Source organism: Heteronotia binoei, chromosome 19 (assembly GCF_032191835.1).
Source record: "Heteronotia binoei isolate CCM8104 ecotype False Entrance Well chromosome 19, APGP_CSIRO_Hbin_v1, whole genome shotgun sequence".
Lineage (NCBI taxonomy): Eukaryota > Metazoa > Chordata > Lepidosauria > Squamata > Gekkonidae > Heteronotia > Heteronotia binoei.
The window spans coordinates 35,483,426-35,499,637 of NC_083241.1; the positions used below are offsets into that span (position 1 = coordinate 35,483,426).

Below are 16,212 nucleotides of genomic sequence, written 5' to 3' on the forward strand. Positions count from 1 at the left end.
GTCTGCAAGAGAAGTTTAGCGATTGCAGCTTTTCCCACCTGAGTTTGCTTGTGGCAAGTCCCTCTAGGAACTTCTGCAGCTCTTAAAGGTATAGCAGCCCCATTCCCTGACAGCTGCGCCTTCATAGGGGGAGAGGCATTCAAATCCATCCAACCTCGTCCCTGGCTGATGCAAATCCCCCAAAGTAGCTTCAGGGTTGTGTCTACAAGAGGTTACCTTTCGTTTCCCCTCACCCTGTCCTGACTACAGCTGGATCTGATTGAGACTCCCTTTCCCTTGCAGAATTTGCAAGCTGGCAAATGCATGCAATTGGGTGAATTGGGGAGGGAAGAGGAAGGGGGGCTTCTGGATAAGGTATAAAGGCCTCCAGGAGGCCAATGCTGCTTTAGGTTGGGTCTTTAGAAACAAGCAAGATGGGACTGTCTTTGACATTAGGTCTGGCTTTCCTTGGTTGGCTTCTCAGTGGGGTGGTTGCTTTCAACCTCTGGGATTCCTCTGCGAGAAACCGGATCTTCTGGCGACCTGTTCAGACGGCCCCACCAACCTGGCCACCCTACTCTCCTTCCTGGCCTGAGTCTGATGTCTGGGCTTGGGTGGATGCTTCACAGACTAGGGCTTTGTCCACTTTCACCCCTGTTTCAGTAAAGTGCGGGGAGGCCCAGGTGGTGGTGACAGTGAAGAGGGACCTGTTTGGCACCGGAAGGCTGATCCAAGCAAGGGATCTCAGCCTGGGGTCTTCCGGCTGCAAGTACACCTCCCTGGACGCTGTGAAGGAGGAGGTGATCTTTGAAGCCATGCTCCATGAATGTGGAAGTACTTTGCAGGTAACTTCTCGTTGTCTTGACTGTTCTGTTGGGGAGTGTTGACACATCTCTGGTTGAATGACTCCAGAAGGCTTCCTCTCGCTTGGAGCCAGGTGGTATTCTGACCACAAGACTGAAGACGAGACTGAAAGTAGCTAACAGCGGCTGTGTTTGCAGTTTGCCGGAAATGTGTGGCTGTGAAACCTTCAGTTGTGTCAATATGGAGGGGCTGTGTTTGGCTGTCTAGAGACGCCTGAAGATTTGGGGGTGGGGCCTGGGGAGGACAAGGATCTCAGTGGGGTCCCCCCCACCCTCCAAAGCAGCAGTCCCCAACCTTTTCGGCACCAGGGACCAGTTTTGTGGGAAACATTTTTTCCATGGACCGGGGAGGGTGGGGGGTGCACAATGGTTTCAGGATGACACAATCATGAACTTTATTTCTATTAGTTTGGTGTAATGTTTAAGTGTGCAGACTCTTATTTGGAAGAACCAGAGTTTGATTCCCCACTCCTCCGCTTGCAGCTGCTGGAATGGCTGTGGGTCAGCCATAGCTCTCAGAGTTGTCCTTGAAAGGGCAGCTTCTGGGAGAGCTCTCTCAGCCCCACCTACTTCACAGGGTGTCTGTTGTGGGAGGGAAAGATTAAGGAGATTGTGAGCCACTCTGAGATTCAGAGTGGAGGGTGGTATATAAATCCAATGTTGTCGTCATCATCATCTTTTTCTTCCATTGTAATTGGGGAGGGACGGTGGCTCAGTGGTAGAGCATCTGCTTGGGAAGCAGAAGGTCCCAGGTTCAATCCCTGGCATCTCCAAAAAAGGGTCCAAGCAAATAGGTGTGAAAATCCTCAGCTTGAAACCCTGGAGAGCCGCTGCCAGTCTGAGTAGACAATACTGACTTTGATGGACTGAGGGTCTGATTCAGTAGAAGGCAGCTTCATATGTAATATATAACGAAATAATTATACAACTCAGCCAGGTTGCTAACAACTCACAGACCGGTACAGGTCCACAGACTGAGAATTGGGGACCTTTGCTCCAAAGCACCCATTTTTTCCCCAGAGGAACTGATCTCTGTAGTCTGGAGATGAGCTATGATTCTGGGGGGATTTCTAGGTCCCACCTGGAGGCTGGCCATCCCTCCTTCAGGGTTAGGATTTGAGAGACTAGACTAGGATTTGAGAGACTCAGATTCAAATCACTGCTCTTTGCCAAGGAAGTGTTCCGGGTGATATGGGGCTAGTTCATCTGTCAGCCTAACCCACCTCACAGGGTGGTTGTTGGTTTACTTATTTTACTTCAAGTTGTACCTCACTTTTGTCACCAGTGGGGCCCAAAGTGGTTTACAGACTTCTCTCTTCTATTTTCTCCTCACAGTGACAAATGTTATGCTCAGGGTGTGTGACTGGCCCAAGAGCTTGTGATAGTAAGGTGGAAGGAGAATTCTTTATTTGCTTCATCCATAGTCTGCCCTTCTCACTGAACCCCAAGGTGGGTTACAGAGTTCAACATAGTGTACTCAAGGAGATGCAGGGTTGCCAGCCTCCAGGTGGTAGCTGGAGATCTCCCCTTAATACAACTGGTCTCCAGGTAACAGAGATCAGTTCACCAGGAGAAAATGGCTACTTTGGAATGTGGCCGTTATGGCAATACATGCTGCTGTGGCCCCTCCCCTCCCTATACCCCACCCTCAGGCTTCCCCCCCCACAAATATCTAGGTATTTCCTAACCTGGAGATGGCAACCCTACTGAGATGAGGCATCCAATAAAACACTGCAGTCTCTGAATATCCTTCATGCCCCCCAGTAGGGGTCAGTCACCAGAGGTCGACATGACATGACTTTCAGGTGTGCACACACACACAGTGCGCATACACATAAAGTACAATTTTTTTTTAAAATGTGGGAAGGTAGGAGCCAATGTTCCCTCTAAGCTGAGCTAGTGCGAGCTAGCTCAGTTTTTAGCTTCTAGCTCACACATTTTTGGTTTTGGTCAGGGAGGATGCCCCCAGAGCAGTGTTTCCTCTAAACTGTGAAGTCTTGTGAGCTAAAATTGTACTTTTTGAGCTTCTGGCATTAAAGTTGTGAGCTACTGCATAAATTAGTTTGCTCTGGGGCCATCCTTCCTGAGCTAAGACAACTGTGTGAGCCAGAGGCTAAAAAACCCCAAACCATTAACTCAGCTTGGAGGGAACACGTCACCTGAGCGAACTAATTTATGCAGTAGCCAAATCACTTGTTTGCAACTTTAATTGCAGCAGCTCCCAAAATAGAATTTGTGCTCATGAGATTCCACAGCTCAGAAGGAGCATTTAGTAGGAGTTTTCACGAGTCATTTCATTTCTGAAGAAGTGAGCGGTGACTCAACAAAAGCTCCTACTCTGCTACAAATTTTGCTAGAAGACTGCAGATTTATACCCCGCCCTTCTCTGAATTGGAGTCTCAGAGCGGCTCACAATCTCCTTTATCTTCCTCCCCCACAACAGACACCCTGTGAGGTGGGTGGGGCTGAGAGGGCTCTCACAGCAGCTGCCCTTTCAAGGACAACCTCTGCCAGAGCTATGGCTGACCCAAGGCCATTCCAGCAGGTGCAAGTGGAGGAGTGGGGAATCAAACCCGGTTCTCCCAGATAAGAGTCCACGCACTTAACCTCTACACCAAACTGGCTCTCAAGGGGCTCCTGGACTCCTTCTCTTTTCTATTTCTAATGTGCCTTTGCCTCGTTCCGCACAGATGACGCCGGAGTCCTTGGTCTACAGCATCACCTTGTTCTACAAGCCCACCCCTGCTAGCAATGCAGTGGTGATAAGGACCAGCCCGGCTGAAGTCCCCATTGAGTGTCACTATCCAAGGTGAGTTGGGAAGGAAAAGGAGATGGTGGTTATGGATCCCACCAGGGCTTTTTTTGAGCAGGAGTACAGTTCTGGCTGGCTTAGCATCAGAAGGTGTGGCCTAATATGCAAATGAGTTCCTACTGGGCCTTTTCTTTTTAAAAAGTCCAGTGAAACAATGGCGATGCCAGGGGTGTGGCCTAATATGCAAATGAGTTCCTGCTGGGCTCTTTCTACAAAAAGCCCAATGAAACAATGGTGATGTCAGGGAGTGTGGCTTAATATGCAAATGAGTTCCTACTGAGCTTTCCTCACAAAAAGCCCAGAGAAACAATGGTGTCAGGGGGTGTGTCTAATATGCAAGTGAGTTCCTACTGGGCTTTTCTTACAAAAAGTCCAGTGAAACAATGGTGATGTTAGGGGGTATGGTCTGATATGCAAATGAGTTCCTGCTGGGCTTTTCCTACAAAAAGCCCAATGAAACAATGGTGATGTTAGGGTGTGTGGCTTAATATGCAACTGAGTTCCTACTGGGCTTTTCCTACAAAAAGTCCAGTGAAACAATGGTGATGTCTGGGGTGTGTGGTCTAATATGCAAATGAGTTCCTGCAGGGTTTTTTTCTACAAAAGCCCTGGATCCCACTGTACTGGAGTTGCCAGCTCTGGATTGGGAAATACCTGGAGACTGGGGGTGGAGCCTGAAGAGGGTGGGGCTTGCAGATAAGGACTTCAAAAGGGTACAATGTCATGGTAGCCACCTTCCAAAGCAGCCATTTTCTCCAGGGGGACGGATCTCTGTCATCTGGAGACCAGTTGCAACAGGGGGAGATCTCCAGCCACTGTACGGAGGTTGGCACCCTCTGCCGTACATTGGAGTAGGCTCTTCCTTTCATTGAAATCCCCCTTTGTCCTAGGAAGAGCAACGTCAGCAGCAAGGCTATCCTGCCAACTTGGATCCCCTTCAGCTCGACTCTTTCTGCAGAACAGAAGCTCAGTTTCTCCTTGCGCTTAATGAACGGTGAGTGGCAGGGCTCATTTTGTGGCAGGAAGGAACTCATTTGCATATTAGGCCACACCCCCTGATGTAGTCAATCCTCCTGGAGCTTACAGGGCTCTTAGCACAGGGCCTACTGTAAGCTCCAGGAGGATTGGCTCCATCAGGGGGTGTGGCCTAATATGCAAAGGAGCCCCTGCTAGAATTCTATCCCTGGACCCTGTACTAAGAGCCTTGTAAGCTCTTGGAGGATTGGCTCCATCAGGGGTGTGTGGCCTAATATGCAAAGGAGCCCCTGCTAGAATTCTATCCCTGGACCCTGTACTAAGAGCCCTGTAAGCTCTTGGAGGATTGGCTCCATCAGGGGGGTGTGGCCTAATATGCAAAGGAGCCCCTGCTGGAATTCTATCTCTGGACCCTGTACTAAGAGCCCTGTAAGCTCTTGGAGGGTCGGCTCCATCAAGGGGGTGTGGCCTAATATGCAAAGGAGCTCCTGCTACAAAATGAGCCCTGGTGAGTGGGATTCGAATGCAGCCAGGCATCTCCAACATGGTGCCCACGGGCGCCACAGTTTCCCAGGCTCCTGCCAGGTGTTTTTAGAAAGTGAGTGGAGTCAGATGGGACTTTTGCCCAGCAAGGCTTTTGGTTGACCACTGGAGATTTGATTGGCTGTGCAGGTTTTTTTAAAAAGTGTTGCTCGGGCAGCAGCTGCCAACGCAGCACAAGGATCTGCACTGTGTGACTGGAAGGAAGCCTTGGCAGCCATTTTGTGGCTTGCTACGCCACCTGCAGCAGCTATTTTGTGGAAACCGTTTTGTGGCTGTATCCACCACTCTGAGTTAGAATTCTTGTGGTGCCTACAGATAGCCAGTTTGCTGTAGTGGTTAAGTGACTCTTATCTGGGAGAACTGGGTTTGATTCCCCACTCCTCCACTTGCAGCTGCTGGAATGGCCTTGGGTCAGCCATAGCTCTCGTAGGAGTTGTCCTTAAAAGAGCAGCTTCTGGGAGAGGTCTCTCAGCCCCACCTACCTCACAGGGTATCTGTTGTGAGGGAGGACGATTATAAGATGCTCTTGAGTCTGATTCAGAGAGAAGGGCGGGGTATAAATCTGCAGTTCTTATTATTATTCTCAATAAGTCTGGGGACCTCTGTGCTAAGGCCTCTCAGCCAGATTGAAGGTGCCATATCACTGAATTAGACCCCCTTGGTCCATTGAGGTCTGTCTTACCTACTCAGACTGGCAGCAGCTCTCCAAGGTCTCAGGCTGAGGTCTTTCCCATCACCTATTGCCCAGTTCTTTGAACTGGAGATGCCGGGGATTGAACTTGGGACCCTCTACTGCAGATGCTCTACCACTGAGCCAGGGTCCCAGCTCAAGGTCTTTCCCATTGTCTACTACCTTATCCTTTCAAGTGGAGATGCTGAGGATTGAACTTGGGAACTTCTGCATCCAAAGCGGATGCTCTTCCGCTGAACCACAGCTATAGAGTGGCTCACCTAGCATTGCTGTCACACAGTCTGCAACTGGACCCATCGTTCCATCTTTACCCTGCCTTTCCCTGAGCTCTTTGGTACTTTACCACTCCTTTAGTCCTCACAACTACCTTGTGAGGTAAGTTTAGAGACCATGGTTGGTCCAAGGTCAACCAGGGAGTTTCATGGCTGGGGATCTGAACTCGAGTCTCTCAGGTCCTAGCCTGATACTCTAACCTACCAGCCCTCAACCTTCTTGAGTTTATGAGCACTTCTTGAAAATTGAGAGAGGCTAGTAAGTGTGGCAACAAAACTACTGTCATAGAACTGGGGCCACAAAATGGCTGCCATTGACCTGAGGCCAGTCACAGCACAGAAAATTCCATGCCAAGTGTCTTCATATGGTAGAGGTAGCTGTTTCCAGATGGGTGTTCTCTGCTGACCTGATGTTAATATCTCCTAGAGTTTTTTAAAATACCTGCCGTCTTTTGAGCGGGAAGAAACATGGTTCTTTGTGCTGATTCCCAAACCAGGTTGAGTGCCCAAGAGCTCATTGGGTGCCATGTTGGATTACTGCCTTGATCGTTACAAGTTGTCCCTTACTTGAATGCCTTCCAGATATGGTTCTATAACAAGCTTTCCTTCCAGATGACTGGAGTTCTGAGAGACTCTCCAATAGGTACCAGCTGGGGGATGTTATGAACATCCAGGCAAACGTGAATGGAGAGAACCATGTAGCTCTGAGACTTTTTGTGGACAACTGTGTGGCCACCATGAGCCCAGACAGCGATTCCAGTCCCAGATATGCTATAATTGACTACCACGGGTAAGAACTTCCTAAGGCCTGCCACTGAGTTACTTTGTGGGACAGGAAGTATTGCTTGTGGGACAGGAAGCATTGCTGATGGCTACCTTCTCTTCCAGCTGTCTTGTTGATGGAAAATCAGATTCCAGCGCTACCTTTTTATCCCCAAGGGTCACGGAAGACTCACTCCGGTTCACAGTAGATGTCTTCAAGTTTACAGGAGACTCTCAAGACTTGGTGAGACTTTGCTCGCAACCTGGCTTCAGCTGAAACACAGGGATAGCTCATTGCATTTGCTTCTCCCTCACCCGGTTTGGTGTGGTGGTTAAGTGTGCGGACTCTTATCTGGGTGAACCGGGTTTGATTCCCCACTCCTCCACTTGCACCTGCTGGAATGGCCTTGGGTCAGCCATAGCTCTGGCAGACGTTGTCCTTGAAAGGGCAGCTGCTGTAAGAGCTCTCTCAGCCCCACCTACCTCACAGGGTGTTTGTTGTGGGGGAGGAAGGTAAAGGAGATTGTGAGCCGCTCTGAGACTCTTCGGAGTGGAGGGCAGGATAGAAATCCAATATCTTCATCTACCTCACAGGGTGTCTGTTGTGGGGGAGGAAGGGAAAGGAGATTGTGAGCCATTCTGAGACTCTTCGGAGTGGAGGGCAGGATATAAATCCAATATCTCCATCTACCTCACAGGGTGTCTGTTGTGGGGGAGGAAGGGAAAGGAGATTGTGAGCCATTCTGAGACTCTTCGGAGTGGAGGGCGGGATATAAATCCAATATCTTCTTCTTATAAATATCTTCTACCCCTATTTTGTGGAGCAGCTGAGTTAAACTGCAGTAGTAGAACAGAATCTGAGTCAAGTAGCATCTTAAAGACCAACTAAGTTTTCCAAGGTGTAAGTTTTCGTGAGTATCCAACAAAGTGAGTTTTAACTTGTACTTATATGCTAGGGAATCTGGATGGTCTTGATGGTTCTACTGAGCTCAAACTTAGTTCCAACGCCTTCCCCAGTATCGAGAATGTCAAACAGAACAATTCAAAGAGAACAACTTGAATGTATTACTCAATATAAACCAATTAACAATGCTATCAACACAGAGCTACTCCAACATCTATTCTGAGTTTTGGTTAACATACCTTAAACTTGTATGTATTCTCAAATACTCAGAACAAGATATGAGCATGGGAAGTACTTGACCATTGGGAGCATCTAGCCCTCAGCATTTAACCATGTACAAAGAAAGCTAGGTTTTAAATGACATTCAGGACTGCATTTGAATAGTTTTTGTTGCAATTTTAATTCTGTTTTCTTCATTTATATTGTCAACCAACTTGAGTTCCAGAAAGCAGAAAGGCAGCTAATTTTAAATTTGCGTACATTGGCATTGGACTTCTGCTGCATAATACCTTAAAATTATATTCATCTGGTCAAAAATACCCACTCATGTTTGTAGAGACTTGGCCTCGGTCTCATACTTAAAGTTCCGAAGTCTTGCTGTGTTACTAACTTAAAAAAAACTGTTGGCTTCTAGTATATTACTTGCCACTTGAAAGTGACCGCTGTTGAACAGGTCCCCGATCCTGTGAAGAAAGCATGCTCTTTCAGCAAAGCAAGCAACGTGTGAGTAAGCTGATCTGCAGGTCTGTATAGGAAGTAAGATGAAAGGTTAACTCAAATTGCTATCTTTTATATTCCTGTTTCCCTTTCTAACAAGGTTGGTTCTGAGCTTGGAGCTTCCAATGGGTACTAAGAATGATCTTTCAAATGGATCACTGGTGAACTCATGAGCAGATGGAGTAATGCAGTATGGTGTAGTAGTTAGAACTGGGCTTGAACCTGAGGTGAAGGTTCAAATCCCCACTACCCCAGTGATTTGGACCTGGGTTTCCCAGATCCTTGTCTGATAACTCTAACCTACCAGTCTTCAGCCTTGTTGAGTTTATGGGTGCTTCTGGAATGTTGAGAGAGGTTACTAGGTATGACAACAAAATGGCTGCCATGGAACTGGGGCCACAAAATGGCTGCCATTCAACTGGAGCTAATCACAGTATTGGAAGGGTCCAAGTCAAGTAGAGGCAGCTATGGTAGAGGCAGCTAAGTGTCCTCATATGGCCAACTGTTTCCTACCAATATGGAACATACTGTGTATAACCTTAATGTCTGTGTCCTACCTTCCTCCAGTCTATCTAGTCCAGGGACTGACTCTCCCCCTCAGCCTTCGCCAGAAGGCCTTCAAAGCTCACTTTGGAAACCTTCGGTCAGTCACTTCCTTGGCCAAACTTACCTCAGGGTACTTGAGGGCAAAATGGATGAGAAACCATGGTTACCAGTGAACTCCTTGGAGCAGGGTTGCCAGTCCCCAGTTGGGGTAGGGGATCTCCCATTTTGGAGGCTCTCCAGGGTTATCAGAAAGTGGGGGGGCAGGGTTGAAGGTCTACTTGGTGTTCCATTATACCCTATGGAGAACAGTTCCGATAGGGTACAATGGAGAATCAATCTGTGGGGCTCTGGGGGAACTTTTTTTTGAAGTAGTGGCACCAGATTTTCAGCACAGTATCATGTGCTTCTCTTCAAACCACCCCCCACCCAAGTATCAGAAAGATTCAACCAGGAGGTCCAATTCTATGAGCCACAAAAGAAGGTGCCCCTCCCTTTCATTATTTTCAAATGGAGGGAAGGCATTTTAAAGGTGTGTGGTGCCTTTAAATGTGATGGCCAGAACTCCCTTTGGAGTTCAGTCATGCTTGTCACACCTTTGCTCCTGGCTCCACCCCCAAAGACCTCAGATATTTCTTGATTCAGACCTGGCAACCCTACCTTGGAGGAAGAAGGGTGAGTTAAAAATTACAGGTGAAAGGTTTAAAGATATAGGGCAGTGCCTGTCCCCCGCAGTTGGAGATGACTCTACTGGAAAGAGTCTCTCCAAAACTAACTTGAGTTCCTCTTTACCCTCTCTTGTACTCTAGGTGGATTCCAGTGGAAGGTAAAAGGGACATCTGTGGCTGCTGTGAAACCAGAAACTGTGGACCAACTGGTGGCCAGTCAGGGAGAGTCAATCCCTGGGACAGATGGTCTGGAGGAAGGCGAGTTGGCAGAGACGTGGCAGCCAGACGTGGTATGTTCCACAATGGTAGGAAAAGACGCCCACTAATTTTGATGTAATGACCGTCCCACCAGTTAACACTTGGAGTAGTGTAATCCTCTTGAGCTCATGGTGTCTTATTGAACTCTGTTCCGATATAGAGAAGCAGAAGAAAGAAGTGGAGACGGATGTAACATTAGGACCCATCTTCCTCATAGACGCATACATGGCTTCCAGAAGGTCCCTGAGCCACCAAAGCCAAACACTGGAGGCAACTGAAGAACAAGGTGTGTCAAACTATTAAATATCTAGCAAGATTGTCTGGTTGGGGTACAGCTGGTTTGGGGGGTCGAGCAGGAACAGGTCTAGAAATTTGGCTGCAGGCTTCAGAATTGGTGCCGAGATTAGAATCACTACGGAAGAAGCAGGACGTAAGAACGTAAGGAGAGATCCTGCTGGATCAGACCAGTGGTCCATCTAGTACAGGGTCCTGTCTCACACAGTGGCCAACCAGTGCCTCTGGAGGGCCAACAGGATCTAGGAGGCAAGGCCTTTAAGAACATAGGGAGAGCCCTGCTGGATCATACCAGTGGTCCATCTAATCCAGCATCCTGTCTTACACAGTAGTCAGCTAACCAAAAGACATGAAGAAGAATTGCAGATTTATACCCCACCCTTCTCTCTGAATCAGAGACTCAGAGTGGCTTACAATCTCTATCTTCTCCCCTTCACAACAGACACCCTGTGAAGTGGGTGGAGCTGAGAGGGCTCTTACAGCAGCTGCCCTTTCAAGGACAACTCCTACCAGAGCTCGGGCTGACCCAAGGCCATTCCAGCAGCTGCAAATGGAGGAGTGGGGAATCAAACCCAGTTCTCCCAGATAAGAGTCCACACACTTAACCACTACACCAAACTCACTCTTACTAAAAAAAAAAACCCTCACTAGTGTAATATTAAAGTGGAGACCAATATAACAAATCACAGGAAAAGGCACTTGTAATCCATGCATGGATTCCTGCAATTGTTATATTGAGTTCCACTTTAAGTTAATGTTATACTAGTGAAGGTTCTTTATGTGCTTTGGTTAATATACTGATACTCCTTCCTGGTTATTTGTGTCATGTGGCCAGCAAGAAGGCAGAGAGGCCCAGGACTTCCTCTGTTACGTCCTGGCTCTGGGATTCAGAGGTTTAGTGCTTCTGAATGTTGAGGTCCCCTGAGTCACCATAGCTAGCAGCCACTGACAGAACTCTCCTCCATGAATCTATCTAATCCCCTTTTAAAGTCGTTCCTGTGATTATCACTACATCCTGTGACTGTGAGCGTCACATTTTAATTGCTCATTTTGCAATATTTCCTTTTGTCTGTCTTGAGTCTACTGCCCGTCAGTTTCATTGGAGCCCTCAAGTTCTAGTATTTCGGGAGAGGGGAGAAAAATTTCTCTTGTCAGCTCTCTCCAGTTTGGTTAAGCGCGCGGACTCTTACCTCGGAGAACTGGGTTTGATTCCCTACTTGCCGCTGCTGGGATGGCTTTGGGTCAGCCATAGCTCTTGTAGGAGTTGTCCTTGAAAGGGCAGCTGCTGTGAGAGCCCTCTTCAGCCCCACCCACCTCACAGGGTGTCTGTTGTGGGGGAGGAAAGTAAAGGAGATTGTGAGCCACTCTGAGACTCAGAGTGTCAAGTAGGATATAAATCCATTATCTTCTTCTTCCACTCCATGCATAATTTCATATACCTCCATGCATAATTTCATATATATCATGTTCCCTCCCTTAGTTGTCTCTTTTTAACTGAGAAGTCCAAAGCTCTGAAAAATTCTCCCCATCTCTTTTACTATCAAATGCCTATTCTAAGGTTTTCTACCTCCCAGGTAGTAACTTGAGAAGAGGAGGCTGAGGGGAGACATGATTGCTCTCTAAGTATTTGAAGGACTGTCACTAAGAGGAGGGCAGGGCACTGTTCCTGTTGGCAGCAAAGGAGAGGACTTGCAATAATGGGCCTAAATCGAGGCGGGGGTGGTTAGCAGGAACGCAGTTCCGGCTGGTTTGGCATCAGGGGGTGTGGCCTAATATGTAAACAAGTTCCTGCTGGGCTTTTTCTGCCAAGAAAAGAAGGAAAGGTCCCCTGTTCAAGCACCAATCGTTTCTGACTCTGGGGTGACACTGCTTTCACAACATTTTCATGGCAGACTTTTGACGGGGTGGTTTGCCATTGCCTTCCCCAGTCCTCTACACTTTCCCCCCAGCAAGCTGGGGACTCATTTTACCAACCTCGGAAGAATGGAAGGCTGAGTCACCCCTGTTCTAGGCTACCTGAACCAGCTTTCGCTGGAATAGAACTCAGGTCGTGATAGGGTTGTCAAGTCCAATTTAAGAAATATCTGGGGACATTGGGGGTGGAGCCAGGAGACATTGGGGGTGGAGCCAGGAACAAGGGTGTGACAAGCATAATTGAACTCCAAGGGAGTTCTGGCCATCACATTTAAAGGGACAGCACACCTTTTAAAATGTCTTCCTTCATTAGGAAATAACGAAGGATAGGGGCACCTTCTTTTGGGGCTCATAGAATTGGACCCTCTGGTCCAATCGTTTTGAAACTTGGGGGGTACTTTGGGGAGAGGCACTAGATACTATACTGAAAATTTGGTGCCTCTACCTGAAAAAACAGCTCCCCCAGAGCCCCCGAAACCTCCAGATCAATTCCCCATTATACCCTATGAGAATCGATCTCCACATAGGGAATAACAAAATGCTCAGCAGACCTTTCCCTCTCCCCCCCTCCCTTCCGTTTCTGGCAACTCTGAAGCGAGGGATTGGCCTCTCTACTCACGAATCGCTGCCAACTTCTTCAAAGTAACACAGACACACCATCCCAAGAGGAAGTCGTTCAGTTGGAGACTGAAGACTCCGGAGCTGGAAAGGCACATGGTCCTCTGGGGGCGGGGCTTCCCCCCGCTGGCCAGCTGACTGGGGGCGGGAAGGAGCCCGGGACAGTGGAAGAACCCCCGCTGGGACCTGGGGATTGGCAAGCCTAGGTCGTGAGCAGAGAGTTCAGATCGCAGTACTGCTGCTTTACCACTCTGCGCCACGGGGCCTCTGGTCTAAAAAAGCCCTGGTCTAAATTAAGGGAGAGAAGGTACGGGCTGGATATTAGGAAAATCTTTTTGACAGTTGTTCAACAGTGGAATCAGCTACCACGGGAGGTGGTGAGCTCCCCCTCACCAGCAGTCTTCAAGCAGTGGCTGGACAAACAGTAGTCAGGGAAGTGTTAGGCCAGGGTTGTCATTTGTTATGAGGGCCGGATCTGACATAAGTGAGACCTTGTTGGGGCAGGCCATGTCTTGTTGGGCCGAGCCATGTTGGGCCGAGCCGTATGTGTACATATTTAAGATTAGATAGCAGAGAGATAAAGTTTATAAAGGGCGCAGACATACAATTAAAGATTTTTAAAAAAACTTAAAATAAAACATGCTTAAAACATTAGCACTCATTGGTCTTAAAGGTGCTTTTTTGTATCTCTCCCATGGGGTGCAGGGAACTGGGCAAAAGAAGCTCTGGCTCTTTCCTTCCTTCCCCAGGGGACCAGGAGGGGGGAGAAGCCTGTCAATAGAAGGAAGAGAGGCTTGGCTCAGTAGCTCTGCTGTGCAATTGAGAGAGCCTGGCAAAGCAAGCTCTCCTTCCCCACTTCCTCCCCAAGGGAGGAGCCTCAGCCAATGGATAAAATAGAGACGTTGCTCTGTAGCTCAGCTGTGTGATTGAGCAAGCCTGGCAAAGCAAGCTGTGATGCAGAAGGAAGCGAGAGGGAGAAGGAAGCAGACAAGAGCCAGTTGGTCGGGGGCCTGATAGAGTCCTCCGAGACCCTGATTTGGACCCTGGGCCGCATGTTTGACACCCCTGTTCTAGGCTGATCTTGCATTAGGCTGTGGGGGGAGGGGGAGGTCGGCCTGTCTGGCCCCTTCCAACTCTGTGATTCTTTGATATATTGGTGAAAAGTGCCTTTTAATCTTTTATGTTCTTGTTCACAGGGAGCTTTTCAACTCCTGCGCTGATCGTGGGACTGGTTTTGATGTCTATCGCTATGGTTTTAGCTCTGACTCTGGCAGTTCTCCTCTTGGCCAAGAAGCATTCCAGCTCTCCTTAAGATCTCCTAGTGATGTAATAACGTGATGTTAAAAAAATAAAGTAAATGGAACTTGCTTGTATCTTGTTGACTTGTCTGGAAGAAAGGTGTATTGGGACAGTTAGCTCATACAGCAGAGTTTGCCCTGTTGTAGAAGCATGATACTGAGCGTGGTAAATAAATCTCCCAAGAAGTATGTTGCAAAAAAGGTGAATTTGCATTGATTCAAATAGATCCAATTCACATTCAGGTTGCAGTCAAAAGAAGAGAAGGAAGCCTAATCTAGATAGTACTTCCCATATCATGAATGGCCACCTTGTCCAACTGTCGGCTCTGGGACTATCTTCAATTAAAGAGGACTTCCAGGATTGTCAAAGTTGTCTTTATGGATAGACGGAGCAGTAGCACACACATGGAGGTGTCAGAACTGGATCACCTGTAAGGTGACCAGTCTTACCTACAGGGGTGGAATTCTAGCAGGAGCTCCTTTGCATATTAGATTATGCCCCCGATGTAGCCAATCCTCCAAGAGCTTACAAAAAAGAGTCTTGTAAGCTCTTGGAGGATTGGCTACATCAGGGGTGTGTGGTCTAATATGCAAAGGAGCTCCTGCTAGAATTCCACCCCTGCTTATATACCTTATCTAGGGGCATTACTCAGCTTGCCTAAATTACAGTGCAAAAAGCCCACAAACGAGTATAACTTTTTCCCTACCAACTTCTCTGAGGTAGCAGGCAGTGGGCTGCGGAGCTGTCTCTGGAGACCAGATAAAGTGACCTTGATGTACTGGTCTGTAGGGCATAAGCAGTTACTTGTGTCTGTTACGAAGTGAAAGCATTAGTGCATCAAAGTAAAGCAAGCAGGTACGTTATAAATGGAGTATATTGGACAGATATAATAAAATGGCAAGGGAACTTAACACCGGCATCATGTGTGTGGGAGGATGAGGGCACTGTATCACAGGAGAGACATGCACAGACATGTGTGTCCATGGAAAGCCATGTGTAGAGTGAGGGAGGACTAAGCGTGACAAAGCGTGACAGGGCAGAGGGCAGCTCCCAAGTTAAGACCAAGAGAAGCATCCCATTCAAGGAGGTAACATCTAGACATTGAGTGATGTGGAGGGGGACCCCTGCATCTCCAGTCACTTGCTGAGTCACTACAGCGAGGGAGATGCTGATCAGGCAGAAAACAGCTGAGATGCTTTAGGTGCTTGTGACATCAGACTAAAATGATGGGCATGATTAAAAGTGTGGGTGGAGCTTGGGGAGGACAGGAACCTCAGTGGGGTACAATGTGGTAGAGCCCACCCTCCCAAGCAGCCATTTTCTCCAGGGGAGCTGATCCCTATAGTCTAGAGATGAAGTGTGATTCTGGGGGATCCCCAGGTCCCTCCTGGAGAATGGCAACAGTATGCAGGTGCTTATGACATAGGGTTGCCAACAAACTGGAAAAATACAATGTCTCTTTAAGAGAGGCTTTAAACTTGGAAATTTGTAGAACAGATGAAGTTTATCCTGGCAGAGACGCAAATGACATCACCTGGCTTGAGCCTATATTAAAGGGACGGGAAATCTCTCTCCAGCTGGTTTGCAGCCGTCAATTTTTACTGTGGAATTTTATTAAGCGAGTCCCCTTCTGGAGATAGCCAGGGGTATACAATTTTTTTAAAATAATGAACTGCTTCCTTTTTTCAGTTTGCAACTAGCTATCAAATCTTAGGGTCGTCGGGGCTCCCCTAGTCACTGGCAAGAGATGAAGAGGGGGACAGGGTTGCCAGATCTAATTTGGGAAATTCCTGGCGAATTGGGGATGGAGCCTGGGGTGGGCAGGGACCTCAGTGGGGCACAATGCCACGGAGTCCACCATCCAAAGCAGCCATTTTCTCCAGGGGGAACTGATCTCTGTAGTCTGGCGAGGAGTTGTAATTCCGGGGGATCCCCAGACCCCACCTGGAGGCTAGCAACCCAAGCCTACGAGGAAACTTTCCTGGTTTGGGATGTCTGATTTGCCAGCAAAAGGACATCGGGCACGGAAGGGTTACAGGCAGGAACCCAGAGTGATCAGCTGATGTCCTAATGTCAGCTGACACTGCCCTAGTCCTTCAG

The 16,212-nt window shown here is 48.2% G+C and overlaps 1 protein-coding gene across 2 annotated transcripts; it reads left to right on the top strand.

The window, feature by feature from the left end:
- The first annotated feature begins 163 nt into the window (after nt 1-163).
- Nucleotides 164-14,180, top strand: LOC132587511 (zona pellucida sperm-binding protein 3-like). 2 transcript variants are annotated; one of them, XM_060259789.1, is made up of 9 exons: nt 164-824; nt 3,533-3,651; nt 4,545-4,648; nt 6,748-6,925; nt 7,024-7,141; nt 8,436-8,524; nt 9,871-10,034; nt 10,148-10,273; nt 14,010-14,180. In XM_060259789.1, the coding sequence occupies exons 1-9, from the start codon at nt 414-416 to the stop codon at nt 14,123-14,125; spliced, it is 1,425 nt and encodes a 474-aa protein (XP_060115772.1). In that variant the 5' UTR covers nt 164-413; the 3' UTR covers nt 14,126-14,180. The 2 variants fall into 2 exon arrangements, with proteins under 2 accessions (XP_060115772.1, XP_060115773.1); XM_060259790.1 differs by having other exon boundaries at nt 9,871-10,019.
- The last annotated feature ends 2,032 nt before the right edge of the window (nt 14,181-16,212 follow it).